This window comes from Cinclus cinclus, chromosome 3, assembly GCF_963662255.1.
Source record: "Cinclus cinclus chromosome 3, bCinCin1.1, whole genome shotgun sequence".
Lineage (NCBI taxonomy): Eukaryota > Metazoa > Chordata > Aves > Passeriformes > Cinclidae > Cinclus > Cinclus cinclus.
In genome coordinates this window covers 60,882,034-60,907,301 of record NC_085048.1, presented here as the reverse complement: position 1 = coordinate 60,907,301, position 25,268 = coordinate 60,882,034, and the positions used below count along the sequence as shown (strand labels likewise).

The window sequence follows — 25,268 nt, the reverse complement described above, 5'->3', positions numbered from 1 at the left end:
ACCTTGAAACTTTTCAAAGTCTTGGAGAATTTCAGCTTCACTTTGTCTTGGCAATTCTAAGGATTTCTTTTCTGGAGATGTTTCTCTTGCCACCCGTACACAAAGAGTCCCAGTTAGCCACTGCCTGCACTACAGGTCTTGTTCACAACACAACATTCACAAATTCACAGTTCCCAAGAGATACGTCACATACCTGGAGATAGCTGCTTTCCCAAGGGTTTCATACTAGAACAACTTGTGTCTTAAACAAACCTAATAAGGAATGGCCATGCTCATTGTACAGATATGCTCCATTTCCAAGTGTGACCTTTTTGTGGTGAGGGGGAACAATTGTTTACATCTTACAAAGAAATCCTAAAAAGGTTGTTTTCATTGTTAGTTCTTTTCCTGGCTGCTGAGAGACAAACAGCAGCACCTCATAGCTTTACGCTGGTCTCAACTCCCTCCTGAAAGCTGATCTTCACCAGCAGCAGAGATCTCACCACACTGCAGCTACCACTTGCCAAAGCCTGGCCAGTGCCTGAGAGATTGCTCGACACTGCAGGCTCTGCTTTGGTGGGCTTGGATAGAAAGAGTGCGGGCCCCAAAAGTAGCAAGCATCTAATGCAGATGTTATCGTCTGAAGAGCTGTTTATGTGGAAGAAAATAGTGCAGTTTTGCTATGATGGAAGTTCTTGTTAGAAGGAAGCTATTAAACACCGGAGTATCTGCAGAAAAAAAGTGAAAAGCTCCCTTGTTTCTCATATTCTTTTAACAGCTTCCTCACTCCAGAAAAAGGAGGGGGGGGAAGGAAAGAATTTGAAGTGCAAACTTTCTTTTCTTGAGATTCACCCACCTAGCTCTCCATGGAGCTTCTCAAGGGTTTCCAGTAATGACAAGGGAACCTTCACACATAAAAATTGGGCAGACGTGAATAAAATATTTGTTGGGTTTCTAATGTAACAGTAGTGGTCATGCTTAAGTACTTGTCAGTTACCTTAACATCTAAATTATTTTTATTGCTCAGTGTTTTACACAGGGCATGTTTAGGCAATAATGCAAATACTAGGGGAACATTTTAAAGCCGAATAACTGAAGCTTTTTGGGAGCAATTCACCACATTTTTTTCTGTATTTCCTGCTTACTGGAGCCCTTGAGATGACTTGTTCTGAAAAATAGATGAGAAAAGGGGTTTCCACTCCCAAGTTAAACAATGATGTAGAAAAGAAATGTAATGAAGTTCTTAATTTATAAGAGTTCCTAAAAAAGTGTTACATAGAAACCATCTGGGAAGTCCGACCACCAGCTTCTTCACACCTTCCAAAGGAGGGTAAGAATAGCCCAAGGGTAAATAATCTCCTTTTGTGGCTTTACAACAAATCAAACCTTGCAAACAAATCAAAACTTGAAACATCTTTGCAGCAAATCACATGTCTCCAGTGTCATGATATGCATTGTGTATCTTCTGTGGCTCTGATAAAACTGAATTGCCAACCTGTATTTCACAGGAGAGTTAAGAAATAAACATGAACCTCTTCTAAGGACATAATGGCTACTGTCTACCTATTGTTGCTCTTTTTAACATGACTTTTCAGAGAATCAAATCAGAAATCAACAGATTAATTTTATATTCAGTAAGGCCTTACTCCACAAAATGCCTGTGGGCAACACTTCCTAGCCCTTTTTTAGTTCATTATAAACCTGCAAAACTATTCAAATGCCTAAGAGATTAGGAAACATCCACTGAAGAAAATTGCTTGCATAGGCATTTTAGAAGTTCATTACTAATTTTCATCTATAATTATTTGGACTTGCCATCCCTTTATCTGTGGTAAGGACATATATGTTGAGCATAATTTACTCTGCTAGACTGATGTGAGACATGCTTAAAAGTCTTACACCAGTGGTTTAGTTTATCCTTTTTTTCTATTTGTTTGACATAGATCATTAAGTTGCCAAGTTTCTGTGGCTAATTAGTGTTTTGTGTAAACTGTATATGGTTTTATCAATATATTTCTTGTAATTTGTACTGAACAAAAGGAAGAAGAGCTAAAACAGGCAGTTCTAGTTGTTTAAGACTGTGTTTAATAAAAATAGGAAGAAATTGATCTTGTTACATATTCAAAGAGAGATTGCTGCCTAGAAAATCAAAAACTCTACCAAAGATTTTATATCATGTGGCATCAACAGCTATGTTTGAACCTGAGTCTAAATGGACCAGATTTGCCTCATTTTTTCTGTTATACTTTTATGGGTTTAAAAACCTGTGACACAAGGGAGAGAAGGTCAGGTATGCTTTCTTATTTCATGTTTCTCTGTACCAGTAGAATCAAAAGGAAAGCTGATCAGCTTTCTGTAGATCATCAATTATGCTGATCTGTGATCTTATGCCCAGAAAAGATGTGTAGGCATTTGCTGCAATTTCCTAGTTGCCTCATTACTTGACCAGACTACAGCATAATTTTATTTCCATAACTGACTCAAACATGCAAAATCTCTCTTCTAGATTTTACCCTCATCTGTTGTGATGAGATGACTGGTGATGGGATAATTAGTGACTAGTGGTACAATTGCCCCCTGAAGTCTGTTCTCCAGAAGGGTCTTCCCTGGTTTTTATTTTGCACTCATTGGGATTCCTGTCACTGGTGCTTTTCAAATCCATTTGGTGTATTGTGCTAGTTCTTGATCCCACCTAAAGACAGTGCCATGCCACATTGTACCTAAAGCAAACCACAGGTTTTACACCTTTAACACCACTTTACTTCTAGATGCAATACCCCTAACTGTCAAAGAAGTTCACAAACAACATATTTATACTCACAGTTAACCACAAGTGTCTTGGGAGATAGGCAGAAAGCTTACCTTCGACTGTACTTACAACAAATTGTGTCAGGGTCACAGGGGTTGGGTTTTTTTTTTCTTTTCATTAGCCATCCAGGAAATGACTGAACTGTGTAGCTCAGCCAAAACCAAAAAACACATAGTGTAGGAAAATAAAGTTCCACTGCGTTCATTCTTCGTTTGCATAACATTTCTTGGTTGGACTCAAGTAAAAGTGCAAATTATACAATTCTTTTTGTTGGCTTTACTTTCTTAGTTTCTTTTTGGTTCCATTTGTAGTGTTTTCACAAAGCCACTTGATTTCTCTTTTGAACAAACATCCATTTCCCATCTTGTGCTTTAAAACTTTTCCCTTGACAGGGCCACATGCTGTTCCTATGTCCTCTGAAGCTTCAGGGACAGAGGACAAGCACTCAAGAAATACCTCTTTAAGCAGGAAGACAGCATTTTGTTTTCAGTCTTATTTTTTTTCTGCTGCTATTTGTTCAGCAGTCTTTCAGATGCGTGTAATAAGTGAGCTATTCCATATTTTCGGATTCCAAGGTCTTCATGCAAATTTGAGGTTTTCTTTGGTCTGTAATGACTGGACCCTAGATTGATAATCATTACAGACAGATAGAAGCATTACAGACTCTAGATTTCTGCTCTATACATTGCTTAATTTTCTGTTTAATCCAGTACTATCTATGCAAAACTGTCAATCTGAGGAGGCTCCTGTGCAACGAAATGTAAAAAAAAAAAATTGCTGGTCCCTGTTTTCTTCCTTGAAATCAAAGCCTTGAGTGTGTCTGCAGAGGAGATGGAAGGGTAATATTTGTGCCATTTTGCCTTGGGAGCAAAGGAAAATAAAATATTGGGCTCCCTGAAATTTTTCTGCTTCATATGAGAAGCCTTTTCTGCCTGGCATGTGAGTATAGTACAATGTCTGTCTCCACAAGAGTGATGAATTATGCCACAAGGAAGGCAACATGAGCACAAGAGCTGCAGTTCTCTTGAGTTTTATGTAGGTGTGAGAGACTGGAGAAAATGAGTACTGGCTCAGAACAACTAAAGGAAGGAGGGAAGAGAGGCAGGGAAAATCCTGCGTAGGTGGGATGATGCACTGCTGCATACCACCCTGCTGAAGTCTCTAATCCAGACCCAGACTGGCTATTAGCCACTGACACACACAGGAATAATGACTGGTGGTATGGCAGCAAGAGAAGTGGAAAGAAATTCTGAGAAGTGCAAGATCCAAAATGACATCAGTTGGATGGGAAGCAGCCCATCAGAAGGGGGAATCATCCAGCCCACATCTTAAATGACCAAGCAGGCTCCATCACTCAGTTGGCTGTCTTAGCTGAGGAGAAGGAAGCAGAACAAGAAGTGAAATGGAGATATTTATTGAAATGACTGCAGGTGAAGCATGGCCACTCTGGGATGAAAGACTTGCTAAGAAAGGTGGTAAGTAGAGCATGGGCTGTCATCTGAAGGGCTTGTGAAACAGTCACTTCTGTCTGCAGCCAGTGCTGCACCAGACTGGAGAAACACCCCCTAAACATTTCCCCCCTGCACCTAAGGATGGGAAGGGTGTTGTGGGAAATTTGGCAGGTCAGCTGCATTGGTTCTTTTAACAAAGCAGGAGGAAAGTAGTGTGTGCTGATGGACATTCAAATAGTGTCAGGTTAGGTGCAGTCTAAAGCAGTGACATGGGAGAGTACTGTGAAAGGATTAAAATTATGATTCAGTTTCTTTCCTAAAACAAAATCAATGCAATCAGAAAATGGCAGTCACTTCACAGCAGGAATAGCTGAGGAATGGGCGAAAACTAATAGGGTACTGTGGGTATTCCACACCCCCTATACCACATCCACAAGCCAGTGGGATGGTAGAAAGGACAAAAGGTCTCCTAAAATGTTTTTTGAGACCTCAGGATCCACAGTGGCCTGGTCAACGATGGGGCGCTGTGACCAAAGTTAGTGACCCATGGAGAGTAAGTGGATGTCCATGACTTATAGCACTTTGCCCCACAACACCTACCACATCTTCCAGAAACAAAAGGACTGATGATCCCTGGAACCCCACACATTTTCCTGGTCAGCCAGTACTGGTAGACATGCCAGCTGTCAGGGAAGTCCTGCTGGTCTTAAAGACCCTCCTGAACATGCATGCATGGGAAACCACATATGGCCATGGCAGAGAACACAAAATCAGCACCAGATGGATAATTCTTTCTTTTTAAAACTGGTCCAAGTAGGACCAAGTTGTTTTTTTTTCTCTCTCCTTCTGCAGGTATTCCATGCAAAAATGGTTGTGAGAAGATGAAGCAGCAACAGGACTGCAGATTTACACAGTTCTTTGCTGCAGTGACTGTCTGTACATGTTTTTATCTTAATGTTTTGTGATGCTTATATTTGTATGTGTTTTGTCTCAGTAGTTTTGCAGTATGTGTATAAATGTCACAAGCATTGTTTTGGGCTGTTTGGGCTCCTCTATGGTTGCTACAGCAGGTGGAAAAGATTCCTTCCTGAATTTAGCTTGGAAGCTCAGGCAGGATTTCATACGATTATGAAATCAGATTTGTATACCCCTTTCTATCTCCTCAGAGCAAGGTATAAAATTACTTTGAATTGAGAAAGAAGTGTAGTTGGATGCCAGAGGAAGCACATGTAATAGTGGAAAGCGATATATGAAGGGTGATCCTACAGAGAAGGGGATTGACAGAGACAGAGGCAGCAGCTGAAAAGTTTTCTCCAGCTGTAAAGCAAAGAAGTCCTAAGTGGTCAAGATGTCAGAAGAAAGGATTTCGGATTTGGAAACCAGTGAAGGGTTTAGTAAGTTAGGAAGGTATTTGGTTTAAGCCCAGGACCCTGTCTAGAAAAATATGCCAAATAGATAGGAATGGCTCAAGTTTTTGTTACACTTTTAATCCCCCTAAGGCATCCAGACTATTGTGTGGCAGAACTTTCACTTGATGTAACTTTCCCATGGTGCACCCTGATATTCCCTCTTATCCTGGCATTTGGATCTCTAGCACTGTAGTGAGATAATTGACTGTAATATGGGCCCTGGGTATCCCCCTGAAACCAGGTTGGTGGAAGGGATAAGGATGATAATACAGGAAATGTGTGCTTGTTCGGGGTAAAATGATACCTGAACTTAAAAGGTTATCAGCTCCAAAATGTAATGCAACCTAACTGTTGAAAATTTGCCTTATCTTTAAGGTTTATATTTTTTGGGAGGTGTGCAATCTCATTGCAATAGTGAATCTTAAATTGGACTTGTTAGGCCATTTTGGAGCTCAACTTACAAGTCCAGCAAGTATCAAAAATGATTTTATAGAACTGTCTAATCCTTGATATGTTGTTACTAAATGGGCAAGGAATATGAAATGCTGAACCTCACCAATAGGAAAATGCTGTTTTAAGGAGCACAAGCAAAATAAAGAAAATTGCCAACTAGTCTCCTGAACTCTTCCAATCACTGCAGACAAAAGACAGGTTTCATGAACTCCTCCCCACAGATCCTGATTTACATCTTTCTTGCCATCTCTGGAACTCACAGGGTGACGGATGATGGCTTGTATAGAGTGGAATCCCTATAGTGACTGGACCGATATTTTTGATTATTGAAGTAGCAGTTGTCCACTGTATGACTACTTGTACACGTTCCTCTTTTCCCTCTCCTTTTTTTTCTCCCTCTCTCTGCTAGGTTAGAATCCCACAAGTGCCACCATGGAAGCCGAAGATCCTGTTTCCCATTGTTCTAGTCCCTGTCATTGTTCTGAGCCTCAGAGTTGTGTGAGAAACTGGAGAAAATGATTACTTGCTTAAAACAACCAAAGGGATGGGGACAGGGCATGTTCTGCATAGCTGGGATGGTGCACTGCTCCACCCCCCACCCCCCTGAAGCCTCTAGTCCAGCCCCAGAATGGCTATTAGCCACTGGTACAGCAAAAGCCCCACCAAAGGGGGGAATGCCCTGAGAGACCAGAGCAGATAAAAGCAGTTGCATAGGCACATGTGGTCGCAGCCCACTGTTAGGATTTCACAGTAGCTGAGATCACACTGGAATTCAAGCAATTATTTTTTAAATTTCTTTCTCTCTTCCTTCCCCCATTTCTTCTTCTCTGGGTAACTTAGGGTTGGATGGTCTGGAGTTTGCTAAGCCAATTCCTTGTGAAATGCTTGATTTTGACTGAATGTTGTTTTAAAATTTGCCAAGCACCCTTATTTTCTAAAGTTTGCAAATAAGTTTGTTGTTGAATCTCTTGAGAATGTTGTCTCATTTCTCCTGTATGCTGCCTTGGCTGTAAAAAAAGCATGAGAAACTCATCGAGCAGGTCCAGGACTTTACAAGAGGCAGTGTAAAGAAGCAGCTCAGTTGTGTCGTGGTCTGGCACTACGTGATCATGTGGGATCTTAGCAAAGCCCAGCCCAAATAAAAGTCTGCCAGTAGCAAAATGTAAACATAGTAGAGGGGATTTAAATGTACCAGACCAACAGTTGCTCATTAATCAAAGTAAACAAATTCTGAAGCAGCCAAAGTAACTATGTCACAAGCCCTCATTATAATTCCTTTTATCAAAACACTTAATTTTTAGAGTTCATTTTATCCAAATGAACTAATTGTGAAGAACAGTAAGGTGAATCATTCAGATACTGAAAGAAATCTTCCCCAAGATATTGTGTTAAGTCTCATATCAGGTCATCCTCTGGGACAGGTTAGTTCTGTAACATGTTTGGTTTTGCGCACTTCCTTTACCTTATGTCTGCCTTGTGATAGTGCTTTGCTAAGCAGCATTTGCCGTCTGTAGCTCCAGATGGTTGCAACCAGCTAGGCTGATCCTGTTCCATCCATTGGCTGACTTTGGTTAAGGGACAGATGGCACGTCCCCTCTTTTCTTGTCTTTACCTCCTTGACAAAGTCTATTGTTTTATTCTGCACCACACAAAAATCACAGGTCAAAACATGCTAGCTCTGTTATATTCAGTGTAATACAGTTCAACCTGATCCTGGTTGACTTTTCTTGCTTTGAGACTTCATTGGAAAAAAGCCATTATCAATCTTGGTCTTCATATGCCTGAGAAGATGTTTTTATGCCCCAGTTGATCTTAGCAGGTTCTCAGAGACCCCCTGTGATAATACATGGCTTCTGGGAAGCCTATAGAGAAGAGGATACTTTGCTTCCATTTCTTCCTGCTGTTCAGCTATTCATATCTTGGCACTTACGTGTCAGCAGGTGCGTAAAGAGGTGCACTGTGCCAATGCCAAGACTGGCCCAGAAGATAGATTTCTTGTGGGGTACTTTACACTTGCAGAATTTTTTTGGTCTGTCCATCATAACCTGTTTGTTGTTTTTTTTTCCTGGCCTCTGTGCACTGGTCAAATAGTCCAAGCTTATTCTGAGCAGGCACCAATAGCTGTCATAACAGATGGACAGCTGTGCTGGAAACCAAGAAACTATGTACTGTATGCACAGTGAGGGAACAGTGCACTGGTTCAGGTCATTCACATAACTGGCTGGCCAAAGTCTACATGTCTGTGGTTAGAACAAGGTGCCATTGATTAACTGCAAACCTCAATTTTAACTTTCTGAAGTCAGAAGCTAATGAAATAACTTATTCCTACACTATTATATGTACTAGTAATTTGCATGATGTGCTATGCTCACCCCATATTTCTTTCACTGATCCCCTAACTGAGCTGTGAGATCATGAGCCACATCAGTTTGGATGCAACTGAATACTTCCCATGTATCTCAATGAAAGTTCTATCTTTTGACTCCCAAACTTTAAACTTAGATTTAGCGTTACTGTTTAGAGAGCCCCTGTAAATGGTCATTGAAAAGCTCCTGGCCCAGGTATTGGATTTTAGTGCTATGGACAATAAGCCTTTTTTATTACTAGGAAACTATGGCTCAAATTCAAGGTAAGAAAGCAGTGGTGTTTTAATTAGAAAATTACTTACTTGCCACAGCTAAGGTCAGCTAAAACTATTATTTCTGTACATTTTTGTGGGTTTGTATTGTCTTTGCCTTTCAGGCATCAGGATAACTTGAAAGAATATGTGAACACTTTGGCAAAAATTTAGCCTACTGTGAACTTTATCTGCTCCACTTGTTCTGTCCTTAGTCTACAGGACATAATGGTCTTTTTTCTGGGCCACTAGTAAATAGTCTCTGAGAAGAACCAAGCCAAATTTCATACTGACAAATGAGCAGGGCACTAGACCTCTTTTCTGTGTATCCCAGTCCATGAATTGTATGGAGAGTCATCAGAGGTTTTTTGGGGTTTTTTTTAAAGCTATTTTGGTGGCTGACACAGAAAAGTGCAAACATGAATTTGCAGGTTTCTGTTGAGGAGCGAGTGTTTCATATTGATACGTTGTTTGAATTCCAAGTGATATTTTAGCTGATTTTCCATTTGTTTTCTATCCTGTTAGTGGAGAAACATTATTTATGTGCCACATCTGCTACTAAAGTCTAATATTCACTTGTAATTTGGCCACAGGTATGTAAGTCAAAAAATGAGATTCTTTTTTTTTCCTGGCTAAAAGTTAAGGGAAAAAGAAAAGAAGAAAAGTTAAAACTTCCGTGAATGAAAAGAGTAATCCAGATTCAAATTGCTGATTATAACAGTATTTGGTCAAAGAACAATAATTTCCATGTCTATCCTTAAATCCTTTGCTAAGTGACCCATTTTGCTGTCTAAAGAATGCAACTGATTTTTCAGAAGCATATATTTAAGAGTACCTTGTCTTTTTTTTTTCTCCTTAGTTTGTTGTGACGATGTTTTGGAGCATCTATATCTATGACAGGGAACTGGTTTACCCAAAGCTGCTTGATAATTTTATACCAGCATGGCTAAATCATGGAATGGTGAGTAATGTAATGCAAACACTTCCTTGCATAAATAGAAGTGTACGATGCCGATTTATCTGTGCATGATTCTGCATCTCTTGATGCTAATCCCCTCAGAAGTGATTAAGGAACATGATTTGCAAGGAAGAGTAACATCTTTCCTTCCTTGACTCCTGGAGTCATATTTGAATCCTTATTTGGTTGGAACTGGAGATTTGAACTTAAGTGTCCTACATCCCAGGCTTGTTGTGGGGTTCGGCTCTTTCCTGTCTAAGGTAGCTTTCTCAGAGAAGTGTCACCATGGTCATGAGGAAGAGACTGTTCCATAAAACAGAAGTTCTGAGTTTGACAAATCTTGCTCTAAAATGACAGAAACACTTAATTGAATGTTTCTTTACCAGTCTACCAAAGTATAATTCATGATGAAAACCTTTTGGTTAAAATGTTTTTTCAAAAAATCTTTATTCTTTGGACTTGTGTACTTCTGGAAAAATAACTCAAGCACACCAGACTTATGTAGCAGAAACTTAACTGAATATTTTTAATACTGTGGAATTATATGTATCAATGCAAAGCTTTAACATTGATGCATTTGTAATCATAAAGGTAGTTTCTTGAGAAGAATCTCCCCTTTTAATCCCTCTCTGCTATGTCAAGTCAGACATTCTTTCTCTTAACTATATGTTTAAATGCCAAGGGAAAGTAAAGGCCACAATTTGCCATCAGGTACTTTCCACTGTCTATGCAGCATTTGGAGCTGAAAAGTGTCATGTTTGCTTCTCTAGTTGCATCTGTGCAAAATGTTTCAATATTACTTTGTTTTCCTCATCAAGACCTGGCAAACCATTTTGCACTGCTCTTCATCAGTAGACAACAGCAGAGCTCGTCCTTCTGGGTGTGTGCACTATATCACCACAGCAGGTCAAGGATTTGATCAAGATTTGTCCACCATTGCTGTGCTTGATAAATTGGTCCTTTGTCGAGTGGTGTAGATGACACTGCTATTTATTTGTTCTCCAGATTTTGTTTCAAAGGAGCAGTATGAGAGTTGTTGCTGACAAGAGAAACATCAGCTTCTGCTAGATACTGTACTGTTTTATGTTTTGAAAGGAACAGCATGATATTATGTGTGTCTAGAGCTGAGGAAAGAGTCTGATGACTCCTGCTATGTTTGTTCAGGCTGCTCTCCCTTGAGCTTTGAGGTTACAAACTCAACACATGCAAGCACTGCCAAACCATGTACATCTTGATTTTTCCCCCACAACAGATCAGTGCCAGCTCTGATGACATTTCATTCAGGTGACATTCCATATACTGGAAGTGCCTTACCCATAACATTTTTCATGAATGTACATTGTGAAGCAGTTGGAAGCAAATGGCCGAAGTTATTCAGGAGGTCTTCTCTGTGCTGTAACTAAAAGTCAACTCAAGCTCATGTTGCTTTGTAGAAATGTATACTTAGTGAAATATGTGAAGAGCGCTTTTGTTTGAGATTTTTGGACATCATAGGATTTGCTGAAATGTATTGTGTCCAAGTATTTTAGATGGGTTTTTTTCAACTTGAAATATTGTAGAAAGCATTTTTGAAAGACTTTTGTAAAGGAATTGGGTTCTGTGTTGGTCTCCATTTATCCAAGTGTTCTGTGGCTAGATCACAGGGGAAGCTTATGGCTGTGGGGCTTTTCACCACATTTAGCACATTCTTTCTGATGTTTTATCCATCATTTTATCCTCACCAGCTTTCATGCTAATTAATTCTGATGCATTGCTCATCATAGTATGAAACGGTTATTAAACCACCTTGAGAATGCTTGCATCACACTTAGTAGTAGTTAAAATTTTGATATGACAAATTTTAGAGAATACGATAGCGGCCCACTTGGTGAAAGGATAGGACCTCTGAGAATACAGTTTGGAAAAATCAGGATCCCTGGCTATTGCTTTATACTGAAATAGGCATTTATTCCCATGTGTTCCTGAACATTTTGACAGCAGTTGTGAGGATGGAATAGTAGCTATTCTGAAAGCAAGGGTGGCCATGCTGGAGCCCAACCTTGCACAGCAAAACTCACACAAGAGACTCATCTATCAGTGAGAGGTGGGTTGTTTAACTTCTGTCACATTGCTGAATAATCCCACTTTTGTGTGAGCTTCCCACAAAGTATCTGGTACAGCTCCTAAGAATCTGAGGTCAAAGGTTATTTCAGAGACAAAGGTCTGTCCAGACCAAAATTCTATCCAGAATTTTTTCACAGCAGTTTCCCCAAAATATTTATTTAGTGCAAACAAACAAACAAAAAAATGAAACTATGTACTATACATTTTGCACAATTAAAAAGCCTTCTGCTGTATTATGGTCAGCTGTAACAACTGGCTCAAGTGTCAACATCAATCTGCAAAATCCATATGTAGAGAAGGAGTGAAAAGTCATGAGATCTGCCTGTAATAACAGCAGTCATATTTTCATTAGAAATATTGGTATGTATTAAAATATTTGAGAGTATTCATACTTTAGAAGCATTTAAAGGTACTATCTTGAAGGCTCTGTGAAGGATTTGTTTGAAGAGCTCATCCAGTTCAGTGCATTAGCCCAGGAAAAAGTGGTTTGGTCTACAGAGCCTGCTGCCTTTTAAGCGTGTAGTAATTAGTTTTCATTCTCCTTTTCCTTTTCCTCCTTTCCCATCTCTTATTTGCAGTTACAGCACTGTCTATATCGAAACTCCTATCTTCTTGAATGCACCGTGATGTCTTGTTAATGCTCAGAGATACCACTCCTTCATAGCAACACTTTTTCAACATAAAAAAAAGTCAGAATTACAGAAAAAATTCCTTTCTAGATGTGGGAAACATGAGGGAAATTAACCTTGGAAATATGTAGTCATGTTAGCAATTAATTTTTAATATTTTTGTAACATTTTGTAGAAAAAGAGGAGAGGCTTATTGCTGTGCAGAAACTATTCACCATAAAATTGCATATGGTTTCAAGAACATCTTTCTATTACAGATATATATATACACACACACACACACACACAACCCCTTTCCCCCCCATGATAGTTACAAATGTATTTGGGAAAATCTGTGTATTAAGTGGTGCCTTATGGTACCATAATGTGAAGATTCATACACCTGTGAAAGGTATCACTAACAGAGTTGTACTGTGCCATGGAACTGATGTATTGCATCATCTCAGTCAGTTCATTAATCCATAACCAATGGTATCACGATGACTTGATAAATGACCAGGGAAATCAATAGCAGGGTTGCTGCTGATTTTACCAACACAAGGATTTAACCTCTGTTTATTTTCTGAAGGAGCACATTTATGTAGCTGAAACTAAGCTTCTGTCCACAGAAATAACTGTATAAAGAGAGTTGTTGCAGAGTGGGGTTGTGTCTCAGCCTTGGTCTGTTTCTGAAGTGTCAAGTGCACTTCCTGGATTTATTAGTTATGCAGATGAATTCATCTTTGTGGGCTACAATTTCAGTTGCCAGATTACTGAACTCTTCAATCGAAGATGTAATTTGTTTTCTGTAGACTGTCCTGCAGTTTGGAACCATATCAGCTCTTAATTCCAAAGGCATGTTCTCCATGGGAAATATTCTTTTCCATTTTCTGATGGCTGGCTATCTGATCTTTAATAGTATGAGGAATTCTTAATTGAAGACTTACTTTTAGTGTATAAAATGAATGTATCATAGCAGGATTTTTATCAGCTCATTCCTTGCAACTTTTTGTGCTGGGACTGGCCAGGTTGATGCATGGATAACATTTGTTTTCAGAAATTCTCTTCAATACTAGCACAGGCTGTAAAACTAGAGGTTGCCCCTATTCTAACCAATGCCCACATAAACAGATATGTAGACTGAATTAATTTAAGCTTGAGCATTGCTGATTTTGAGCCAGGTTACATGGCAGGATTGCCTAAAGTATCTGTCCAAATTAGCATACCATTTCAGCGAGAGTCTTTCTTTGGTTTTTGCAGACACTGTCTCAAATTTGTTTTAAAAATGTGAATCATCTTTTGTTTGTGGGAAGGAAAGCAAAATACAGAGATAGAAATTACTTACTGAGTAGTTGAAATGCTCTGGAGGTTGGAAACAAAGTAATGTCTTCGTAAGAAGACCCTAGAGGAGAGGTCAGGAAGGGGGGAAGAGAAATACGCTCTGCATCTGTGGAGTTGGAAAAATGATTATTGTCTGGGTTCTGTGCCACTGCAGTCTATATAAGCTCTTCCAGTTTTGTACTCTGTTATTTTTTAAGCTGTTTTTGGGAAAAAGGAAACAAAGGCATTTCTAGAAAGACTTACCCTCTGTCCTGGTATTTAAGAGGATGCACAAAAACTGGAACAAATAGCAAAAAAAAGAAAAGTTATGGAGAGGAAAGAGCCTATCCAAGAGATCTCTATCTCTATTTCACAAGTTCTCTCTCTTCTTATTGCTGACTACTCAGCTGAAAAGTTGAGCCCACTGGAGAGTGGTACAAAGTCACATCAACCACCTCTCCAGTTGTTTGTCCTAGCAGCCTTGTCCTAGGTCTGGTGGCCATGACTTGTGCTCCTTTATTGTTTTAATGGTGGAAAGGACATAATCCTGTTGGAGTGAGTCCGGAGGAGGGCCACAAAGGTGATTAGAGGAATGTAACACCTCTTCTATGAGGAAAGGATGAGAAAATTGACATTGTTCAGCCTGGAGAAGTGATGCCTCCAGGGTGACTTCATTCTAACCTTTCAGTACGTTAAGTGGTCCTTCAAGACAGCTGGAGGGACTTGGTACAAGGATGTGTAGTGAGGGAAAAGGGAGAATGGCTTCAAAGTGAAAGAGGGCAGGTTAGTTAATTAGACATTAGGAGGAAAATCTTTCCTGTGAGGGTGGTGAAATACTGGAACAGGATGTCCAGAGAAGCTGTGAATGTCTTGTCCCTTGAAGTGTTCAAGACCAGGCTGGATGGGACTCGGAGCAATCTGATCTAAAGGAAGGGGTCCCTCCCTATGGCAGGGTGGTTGGAACTACATGATCTTTAAGGTCCCTTCCAATCCAAATCATTCTGTGATTTTATGGAAGTTGTTTTTTCTAGTATGAATCTTTTCTCTGTGATAATTTAACAAGAACAATAGAACAGGCATGCAAAAATCAAAATCCATAGTAACCTGAACATAAAGATTGGAATGTCCAAAACTGATGAGTTACTCGACAAACATCTCTCTGTTATTCACTGGTCAGTTGCTACACAGTGGTTACTCTGATGTATGAACAAGGAGATATTCTCTTTTTCACCAAGGTATTTCTCTCCATGTAGACCTAAAAATCCTTTTCAGAAATTGCTAATTTGAGACAGTGCATTTTACTCCTTGGGGATTCTTTCCTAACACATCACATCCCATGGATGGGCTCTGCTTGTAAAGTGTACTGAACCATCTTAATGCTTCATGCTTCTGCCTAGAAGATATTTACTTTTTTTCTGGGACTTTTTTCTAAATCCAATTTAAGCGTTTCAAGAATATTACAACTCAAGTGCTCTTCTGAATTTGTTTTCAGTATTTTCATATGTTAGCTGTGAATAAAATTTTCTGTGGTCCAGGAAGGCATTCCCACTTTTTACATAAGTAACAAGGTTTTCTGATAAAAATCAGGGAGAGTTTTTAATTTAATTTCCAACAGACTAACCACTCCTAGATGGCTATTATTTAAACATCTATCTAATGGAGAGAATAGCAATTGAAGCTGGTTGCCTGGGGACTCAGGATATTTGCAAAACCCATGAAAATAATGTTATTGAATTTGTACACTTCTTTCATGTTCATGCTGCAGTTACATGGCTTCGCCTGCTATCTCTCCTCATTATCTGCCAGTTCCACCACTGGAGTGTAACTACAGTGGTATCAATTATCTCCCTGCTCTGGGGAGAAAAACAGCACCAGCTTAAAAGTCTGTTTTTTTTTTTTTTTTTTTTTACTTTCTCTTACTTATGTGAAGCTCTTGGAAATTGGTGGTATGTCAAAATCTGTGATAGCATAGCACCTGAAAATTGAGAGAGGCTGCTAGGGTGAAGAAGTCTGAGTTAGTTGTCTAAATGGCATCCTCTGGAGGCATAAGGGAAACCCCTTTACCTAACACAGTAACAGCACAGCCGTTTTAGTGAAGTAGGAAGCTGGCCTTAACCGTGTTACATATCTGCCAGAGAACACTCATCAGGGTAAGGTGAAGACAGCTTTTTAACTGAACACAGATGCTGAATTTTTCCAATTGTTTGCCATTTCCACTAATCTGGAGAAAACCCACACAGAGGCTCCTCCTGGTATAAACATCCCAAAACCTTAGAATCAAGGAACCTTTTCTAAAATGTCTTTGAACACTTAGTAACAGCAAAACCTGCAAGCCCTATTCTGGGTGTGAGCATAGAAAATTAAAAGCCTGAGAGCTGAAATCCCCAGATGAAATCTCTTTCAAGAAGTTTAACCGCCTTCTGTTGACAAGGTCACGTAACTCAGTCTGCTAGCAGAGAGCATGAGAGCATCTAGTCAGCATCAAGTTGCGGAGTTACTACCAAAGGAATCAAGAAGGGGAGAGAGCCAGTGAGAGAGCACAAAAAGGGGAGTTATGGAAAGATTGTTGAGTGAGAGGAAAAGATAGGTGGGAGTAAAGAGGTGAATTAAAAAGTCAGCTGATGCTTTTCCAACTACTACCTAGGGAAAAAAAAAATAGAAAAATAATAGATGAGGCAAGTGAATAAAAAAGAGCCAAAGAATAATGTAGACCTGCTGGAAGAGACTCAGAATGTTAAAGAGCACTTCAGGAAGGAGGAGGAGAAAGAGAGAAGCAAGGAAATAAACAGTAAGAAAGATTAAATGAGGAGCATATTTTCTTCCATCTTTTCACTGGGTATACTTCCCTGAGATGTATTAGTTTGAGGAATTGAGAACAAGGAAATGGCTTATGGGTGCTGCTGTGAGGAGGAGCATTGCTTCTGCTGCCGTTGGATGTAGGTTTACAGGTCAGTAAGTAAAGTAATAGTTGCAGAGTGACATGCCAGGAGCTTCAGAAACTTTAAAAAAGTTTAAGATTAAAACCATCCACAGCCACCAAGAGTATGGGGCCTGTGTTCATATAAAACTTACCTGTGTGACATCTGTAAAATGACGTTGACATCTTTGCATCTGTCTATATTTTTATTTGACAGGCTGTACATTGTCTTGATTCTCAAAACTAGAGTCTTTGTTAAAAAAAAAGACCCTTATTTTTCCATATGAGCTGTGAAGTGTGAAATGCATTGCATATTAAAACAGATGCAGTTTGCTGAGGGTTACAGGTGAGCTGGAAGGTCACATATTTGAAATACCAGAGGTAAGGAGGTGTTCTGTCTGTATTTCAAACTGCCCTGCTTTAACAGCCAAAGCTAGGTGTAACTCTAGAACTCTAATTATGCTGATAGTAGTAATACTGATAATGAAATCTTAAAGCCAGACTTTCAGCTGAAGTTGCTCATACAAATGTTTGTTAAAGTGATTAGTATGGGCACAAAGTAAATAACCAAAGAGCCCCAAAAGGACACATGAAGGGAGCCTTAGCCTTTCTCTGAGTGTGGAGTACAGAGCTGTGTTTCCTAGAAGCAGAGTGTGGCCCTGGACTGCTAGGTTTGTTTGTTACACCTGCTGTGATGTGGGATGGAAATGCATTTGGTTCACTCACATAGTTTTGACAATATGAGGAATGCTGGTTTTGTTTTAACATTCACTTTTTTGTGCAGCTTATACTGCTTGCCATAAACACTTCCGGAGCTGTGCACAACTTTTCCGTAATGCCTAAGATGGTACATTTTCTGGTGCTACTGCACCATTTATCAGATACATAGTTAGAGGTTATAAATGTAAATAAATGTTCAACTTTAAAATCAGTGCAAAATCCATTAATAAGCGGTATGCATTTTCAATAAAAATACATGTACTTTCTTCTCTCTGCTAAATCAGACACTTTTTTTATCTTTTAACATAATAGATTTCTGCTTTCTTCCTGGATTTTTTTTTTCCAGAGAACATAGGCAGATAGTAGAGTCAAACATTATGGGATAGATTGTTATGATTAATAATGGGTATATTCAAAGTCTTTTATCAAGAAAAGAGAACATTTCACTGGAAAAAAGTGTATTGGAGGCAGATGGGTTATATTGAAGAAGGTTTAATAAGTCAGCCACCAGCTACAAGTTATGTACTCTAAACACTCCATATGTAAGTCATCCTAAAGGCTATCACAATGAAAAAATTCGTCTCCTTAGCATGTCTTGCAAGTACGAGGAAGGATGCAAATATCTCTTTGAAGCTATAATAGTCTAATAAGCATTCATTGTCTATATTTATGTATTTAAGGGACTATGCTTTGCCTTATGGTTACAGTAAAATGCAGTGTTATGTACCCTTGGATGCACTGGTTACCATTAGCACCCAGATAAGAATTAGACTTTGCATACAGTAAAAGTAGGACTGTACTATATTGTACCCGCTTTACTAAACTGTTCTGTTAGTGTTCACACATGTGGCAAATATGACTTAATCAGACCACAAATATTTTGCAACATTCCATGGTATCTCATTTATTTGTTTAATGTGCCACTATAGCAACTGAATTCCATCCTTTTAGATTCTTTTTTTCACAGACCTCTGATCTACTTGATTGAAGTTTGGCAGACAGCTTTTCCTTCAATTGAAGGCATATGTACTAACTCTGTGACCAGATTTTTACCTATTTATCATTGTTGGAAAGTGGGTTATTTCACATGGACACAGTACCAGAAGAATCAGCAGACCTGGTAAAGGGAATCTGAGCCCAAGAGCTTTTATGCTTTTTCCAGCCCTTGAAGTTTATGGAATAAAAAATACTGCTTCTCCTTGCATCCAGAGACCATTATTGCTTCAGGAAAACTAGTACGAGGAAATATTTTGACATTGTTTTTGTAAAAAATTATCACAGTTTAGAAATAGCTTTTTTCTTTGTTAAATGCTGTCTTCTATGTGTCTTTGTATTTGGAAACAGACATCATTTCTGCAGAAGTCATTTAATATTGAGATGATTAATATGTTGAAATAGTGCCACAGCAGTAATGTTTTATACATGCCAATAGGCAGAAATCAAGAATTTGGGGACAACCTTGGGACCTTTGCTCATGGAAGCCTGTAAGATTTAGCATAACCTGTTATTTTCAATCCTCATATTTTAAAATTTCTCACAGAGATACAAATAAGTAAAAACAGTGTACGTTTTTAGTAACTCCTCAAATGCAAGAGACTCAAACTCGGGATGTAGCATGGAGGATATTTTTGACAGATGCATAAGCCATTGCCATTAGTCATGCAGTTCTACAATTGTCCCTTCTACCTTTGGACATTTATGTAATGCACCCAAGTTCCATCCTGGTGCCCTACTCAGGAAAAGCCATAACCTTTCAGAGGTGTCTTATTTCTGTCAGAGACCATGAGTCTGACTAAGGTGACCCTTTCCCTTCCTCTGACACCAGTTATCTGAGCAGGAAACAGCTCTGACCATGGAGAAATAGCAGAAGGTGTGGAATGTCTCAAACTGGCAAAAGGCAGACCAGTAGCCAATACATGATTTGTTCTTTCATCTCCGTTACGTTATTAACTGATACCCTTCAATTCTTCACAGCTTGCTTTCTCTTCAAAACAAGGAATTATGTATATTTGAAGTGCTGCTTAAACCCCATCTTTATATTTCTATTTTTATTCCTATATCTGTTTCTCTAAACAATCTGAGGGAAATTATATAGTGTTTGATCAAAAGCATTTTTATAAGTGTTCATTAGCTAGTGCCTGTGTTTTGTGGGACTTTGTCACGGTAGTTGGAAAATCGCTGCTATCTGTCAGAGGGTTTATGATACTGTGCCTCTGAGTCTGGCTGTGAAGTGTCCCAGGAGGGGCTGGGTTGGTGTGCCAGACCAGATTGCCTGTGCCTGCTCTCTGCTCCTTACCGTGCTGGGGCTTGCTGAGACCTCTGAGGGATTTCCCATTCATGTGCCTCAGCATCCCATTCATTCAGTTACAGTGAGGAGATTAATTGCCTGCTGCAGATTCCTCTGAGGTTCACGAATGCAAATGCAACTAAGAGTTAGAATTGGTATTGTCCATTCTGCTGCACAACACAAGTGGCCTCTACTACAAATACTATTACTCATGGTTATGTACAAATTTAGTGCTCCCGGTATATCATAAAAATTCTAGGCTGACATGAGGCATGCTATAGAAAGTCAAATATACTTAGAAAGGAAATTCTTTATAAAAATGGCTGTAACAGTCAAATCACATCCTTCAGTTTATTTCCAACAGGAAGAAATTTTATATGCTTCTTGGGGCTTCTAGCTTTTTATTCTGTTACTTTGAGCTTTACCAGCTTTCTATAAAGCCAGTATACAGGGTTCCAACTTGCTGAGTCACTGCAATGCACATTTTTGTGGCTTCTTTTGCAAATGCAGTATGTAATGTAGAATTTTTTTATGAACTAGTTATGGGAAAGAGGAAATATGTACATCGGTCTGCTGAATTTTGTATTTTAAGGCAGTTTTTAAAATAAAGGAATGAGAAATTATATAATTTTCTATTAAGGAAACATCCATTAAAGGTGTCTTTTTACTAGCACACATATTTGCTGATGTTTCCATTAACAAACAAAATTTTTGTTGGCTGGAAGTTGTTTAGAAATACATACAGCTTCAAATCATCTTAGGATAATAATATACATATTCTTAGATCAGAAACTAAGGTGGATGGCATTTTGGTCTCTGCTTCTGAAGCAGAGGAATGAAAGATGGGAAAGAGGGAATTTGAAGGAGAAAGAAAATAATGTGTCAGAAGCTAAGAGAAAAAGTGATAGCCTTATAGATTGTTAAGGAGGAGAAGAGAGAAAACAAAGTAGAGGAACCAAATGCTGAAATAAAGAGGTGCTAATAGTAGTCAGCTGGAGAGAGCCATAGAATGTGGAGGTGATAATTGTGTGTGCTATACTTCACTGAGAAAAAGCTCCAGAAAGAAGTCTAAAGCACCCAGCATCTATTGAAAATGGCATCCATAGTTTATTTTAGACCAATATGTAGAAATTTAGCTTTGTTTGGTTTCTTGTGACCACTGTTTTTACAGAACAGTTCTCTTTTTCCAGCATTTTTGTTCATGCGGAAATCAAAAGAATGCCCTGCTTTGCACACTTGGTGCCTCTACTGTCCCCAGAGTTTATTGGTCTTTAGATCTCCCAGTTGTTTGTCTGAATACTGTGCTACTGAGCCTCCCAGAATTTTATTCTCCATTACATCAGTTTGGTAGGATTACTATGTATAGTGAATCTTCGATAATATATTTATCATGCCTGTATATATGTGTGTATATATATAGTGTTTGCATAGTATTTGTCTGTATATATGTGTATACACACACACCCCCCCCATACATAGAAATACTTAATACATATTGCCATTTAGCTACTAATAATTACATTGGTAGATAGTACCATTTTAAAAAACATCTATAATTCTATCTAAGCTGAGCTCTTTTGATACAGACAAAATGTTTCATCCTTTAATTTCTCTCAGCCTAAATGAATGCACAGGTAAAGACCGGCAGAAGATAGTATTTTCCCTGTGTTACAGAGGAGAAACGAAACATGGAATTTGTGGTTTGACTGGAGCTACAGGCAGTTTATTAAAGATTGAACTGCAAAGTGAATCTGCGTTTGCTTCATTAGTTAATACTTCTGTTAAGAAATTATTCACTCTACAAACCAGGCAAAGACGACAAATTAATGGTGTATGAATGAGCATTCACTTGGGTTTCAAACTTAGGTTTAGGAAGGAAGAAGTTACTCAATTTTTTAATAGGGAGATGTTGTCCTAAGTCATGCTCCACTTAGTTACAATAGGCATTTCATTATTTTCATTTTGTTTATATCGCTGGAAGTACAGGTTCATCTCACCAACTGCTTTTGTGTTTATGTTTTCTTTTAGTATAGTAACTACTGACAACTTATTCCAAATAATTTGATTTTGGGTGTACCTTTTCTCTGTAAGGAGGAAAATCCCTTAGGTTTCCATTCTTCTCAGATGATGATTGATTTGAGAAGAGAGAGACGCTGATATGTAAACAGAAGGATGATTTAAGAAGGATGAACTTGGAAACTGAAAATATGTCAAGGGAGAAGAGCTCCATCTCATATGCCCTTGCCCTTTCATTTTGGAAATGTTTTTTTGTTTTGTTATCCAGGAATGCTGTTGGGACTGGGGGGGGGGGGGGGGGGGGGGGGGGATGGGGCGCGGTGGGGAACAGAGGGCTGAAGGGGGTGGGTGGATATTGCCACTAACCAATATCAAGGAAAGCTGAGCAGTTACAAATTTTTAATAGACATTTCAAAAGTATGAAACTCTTCTACGGAGTCAAAGCTATTTCAGAAGCTATGTCAATAGTTGTGATTGTGGGTAATAGGAAATAAAAATACCCCTAAGACAGAAAATAGGTTGTGCAAAAGTGGGTCACTAACAATAAAGTGTAAGAAGTAGCCATGAAGAGTTGTATTTTGATTATTTTGACTATGGTAATAGGGTGTATGTTTACTAGACAAAGTTACACCAGAATGAGTAGCAGCACAATGTAGAGGCCTGGATCCACTTTGGGAAGTACCTTTCTTCAGGCAAGAATTCAGTGTTTACCAGTTCTGTCTCAAATCTGAACTCTACAGCTTAGCTGGCAGAAATACAAATATTCACAGCTGTATAAAAAATGTTATTTAGTTCACAACAGTAGCCATGGTTACCTGCATACTTTCATTGCCTTATTCATGTGCAATTCTTTTTTTTTTTTTTTCCTGGAAATACCATTACCATGTCATATAATACTGTACAGCCTCTTGGTAAGTTTTACAGTGTCCAGAAGAACATTCTGGGGTGAACCTGAAAGTGTATTTTACCAAGTCGAGTTGTTCATGGAAGATCCCACCTATACATTGCTAGGCAGAGAAGGGCAAGTCTGAACATTCTGTGACTGCAATTGCGAAATATAAATAGTAATATGTAAAATTCCCTGGCACTGAAAATTCTCTGATAGTGTTTTAACTGCACAACATTTTAAAAGAACTAGTCCCTGCTTGGTCCCTTCACAGGTGACACAGACCTGGCAGTTCCTGTCAGTACATGTTAGAATAGCATGACTATCATTTACTCTTGCAAGAAATGTGAACCCCAGCAACCTCTGAAGGGTAGAAAAGTGCTACGGTTTTCCTCTTCTCTCTTAATTTTGTTAGTATAAGTCAGTGTACTCATTGCAGGTGAAATGTACTTGAGAATCTAGTGTTTCCTTTATGTTCATGGAAAGTCGTCTTATGTATATTACTGCAGCAGAATTCCCAACCATAGTCTAACCATTTCTAGGAAAAGAAAATAGTACTTAATCTTCCAAATATCTCAGATCACTTTGCAAACAAATGAATTAAACTTTACAAGAGTATTAAAGGCAGTTTACTTAGGCTTATATATTCTTTCCTTAATTGAGAGGTGTGACATGAATTCTGGAGGATTAAAATTGCCTATTGGTTTAAATTAACAGCAGCAGAAGGAGCAAAGGATATTTGCTTCTTTAATCTGGTGAATTTATCTAAAGTCTTTCAGTATAAGGTTCCTTACCACTATTGCTACTTTTGCAGAGAAAACTTACCAAACTAAATGTAAAAGTTGTACTTAAGGGTCACATTCCTTGACATTTTCATGTAAACAGTGAAACCTAGGATTTTAAAAGATTTTGCATAGAGATTGAACTGTATTTCTAAAACGAAACTTCAAAATTGTTCATGTAACCTTATGAAACCTTGTTGAAAGCCTGATAGAGTTTTAAAATACTATCCAGGCCTGTTTTTAATGCATCTCCTACAGGAAGAAGGAAGATGGCATTAAGATGAAAATTTCTATAGCAAAGCCGGCTGTTACCACACTCTGGCTTCTGTTCCTGCCGTAACGCTGCCAGCTTGGAGCTATTTATAGGCATTAGCCTATATCCATCCACACACGTGGATCTACTACTCTCTTCAGCAGTAGTTCTGCTCCTGAAGAAGTTGGTCTGAGGTTTCAAGCTTTATTTTTCCTTTCAGAGACCAGTTTCTTCAGCTATCCTTAATACCAATTAGTAGGAATTTGGCAGGCGTTCACTCCCTGCCAGAGCTCTTGCATCAGCTTTCCTGCACTGGCCTACAAGCCAGAAGGCTCAGTTTTGGTGCATTCAAATTCTTCAAACTAATTTCTTACAGTACTGGACCCTCTCCATCATCTTGTAATTTCATTACCTTTTCCTCCTTAAGTAAGAATTACAAGACTCTTCAAAAATGCTAATTGGTTCCTTTATCTCAAAGATACAACTTGTCTCAGTTACAAAACAAACAAAAAAATTGCCTCTTTGTCAGATATCACACCAGAATTCAATTTTCTTCTGACTGCAGTGAAGCGTTCTGGTCCTGTACATGATTTACAGTACAAATAAAACCTGTTCTCTTTCATTTTCCTGATGATGAATTCTGGGCAATAAATGCTTTCCCCAGGAGCCAGTCCTTGTTTGGAGCAAAGGCATTGTTTAAGTTTGCTGCACCACAGCACGGCTGCAGCCTTGTGTGGTCTGCAGCATTCTCTTAACACTTTGTTCCTTCGTTCACCCATCCATAAATTAGATACAAAGCAGCCAAGCACAGCCTTTTTGCATCCTGTACTACACCACCTTTATCCATGACATGAATCCCAAAATGATACATGCTCCCTGGCAGAGTCTGAGTGAGAGCATGCTCCACTACCATAGCAGCAGCAGCAGCAAGCCTCAGGCGGTGGCCTTGGGGCATGTTATGTCTTCTGCCACCTCATGCAACACAGTTATGTAGCACTGAAGACAGCAAAAAGGTATGATAGCTGGTAAATTTGCAGTGATGGGCTCAAAACTAAGTTAAATTGAGAAAGTAAAATAAAGAACAAGTATTTGACTGAGGTAAACCATCATCTCCTTTGTTCTCACATTCTCAGTTCTAACGATTATTTCTCTGCCACACAACTTAGGCACATTGGTGATATAGTGCAAGAAGGTTTTTTCATGTTTGGATGGAGTGGAAAGCTTTCTGCAGCTATTCAATTAGTTCCCCAGTTTTGTGTTTGTGGTGATTTTTAAAATAAATATAATATTTTGGTTTCTTTAGTTACTTGTGGTAGTTTACTTTTGAAGAACATTTAACTTATCTTTCTGGCTTTCACCAAAGAGTGGCTTGAATGTTAAACAAAGATATTTGTGCAGAAATGTGTTTGCACCTAGTAAGTCTTTGATATCAACTTCATAACTGTCCACCTTCTGGAAAGGTAGTAAATTTTACTATCCAGCACTTAGGTAATTTTTCCCCCATGTTAGCAACTTAAAACCATTTTTACACCTCTAGTCAGCACTCCCCCCACTTCATTTATCTCCTCTTTTATGTAGCTGCATACTGTATATATGTATCTTTTTCCCTCCTGCAGTGTTTTGTCCTTCAAAATTTGAAGCAATGTGCTCAATGTCTGCTAGTGTAATTCTTTCCATGGCAGCAAATTATGACTTTGCAG

At 38.8% G+C, this 25,268-nt stretch overlaps 1 protein-coding gene across 4 annotated transcripts in view; it reads left to right on the top strand.

Annotated features, from left to right (window-relative positions):
• The window catches only part of AIG1 (androgen induced 1), a 125,932-nt gene that overhangs the window by 40,360 nt on the left and 60,304 nt on the right, over positions 1–25,268 (top strand). For 2 of the 4 annotated variants that reach the window (XM_062488901.1, XM_062488898.1), the window contains one exon: positions 9,578–9,679. The exons of 1 other annotated variant lie outside the window; for it this stretch is intronic. In XM_062488901.1, coding sequence (XP_062344885.1) covers positions 9,578–9,679 — 102 coding nt within the window. Of the gene's footprint in view, positions 1–4,175; positions 4,264–5,091; positions 5,172–9,577; positions 9,680–25,268 lie in introns of those variants that run through there. One more of the 4 variants, XM_062488900.1, reaches the window with a different exon arrangement.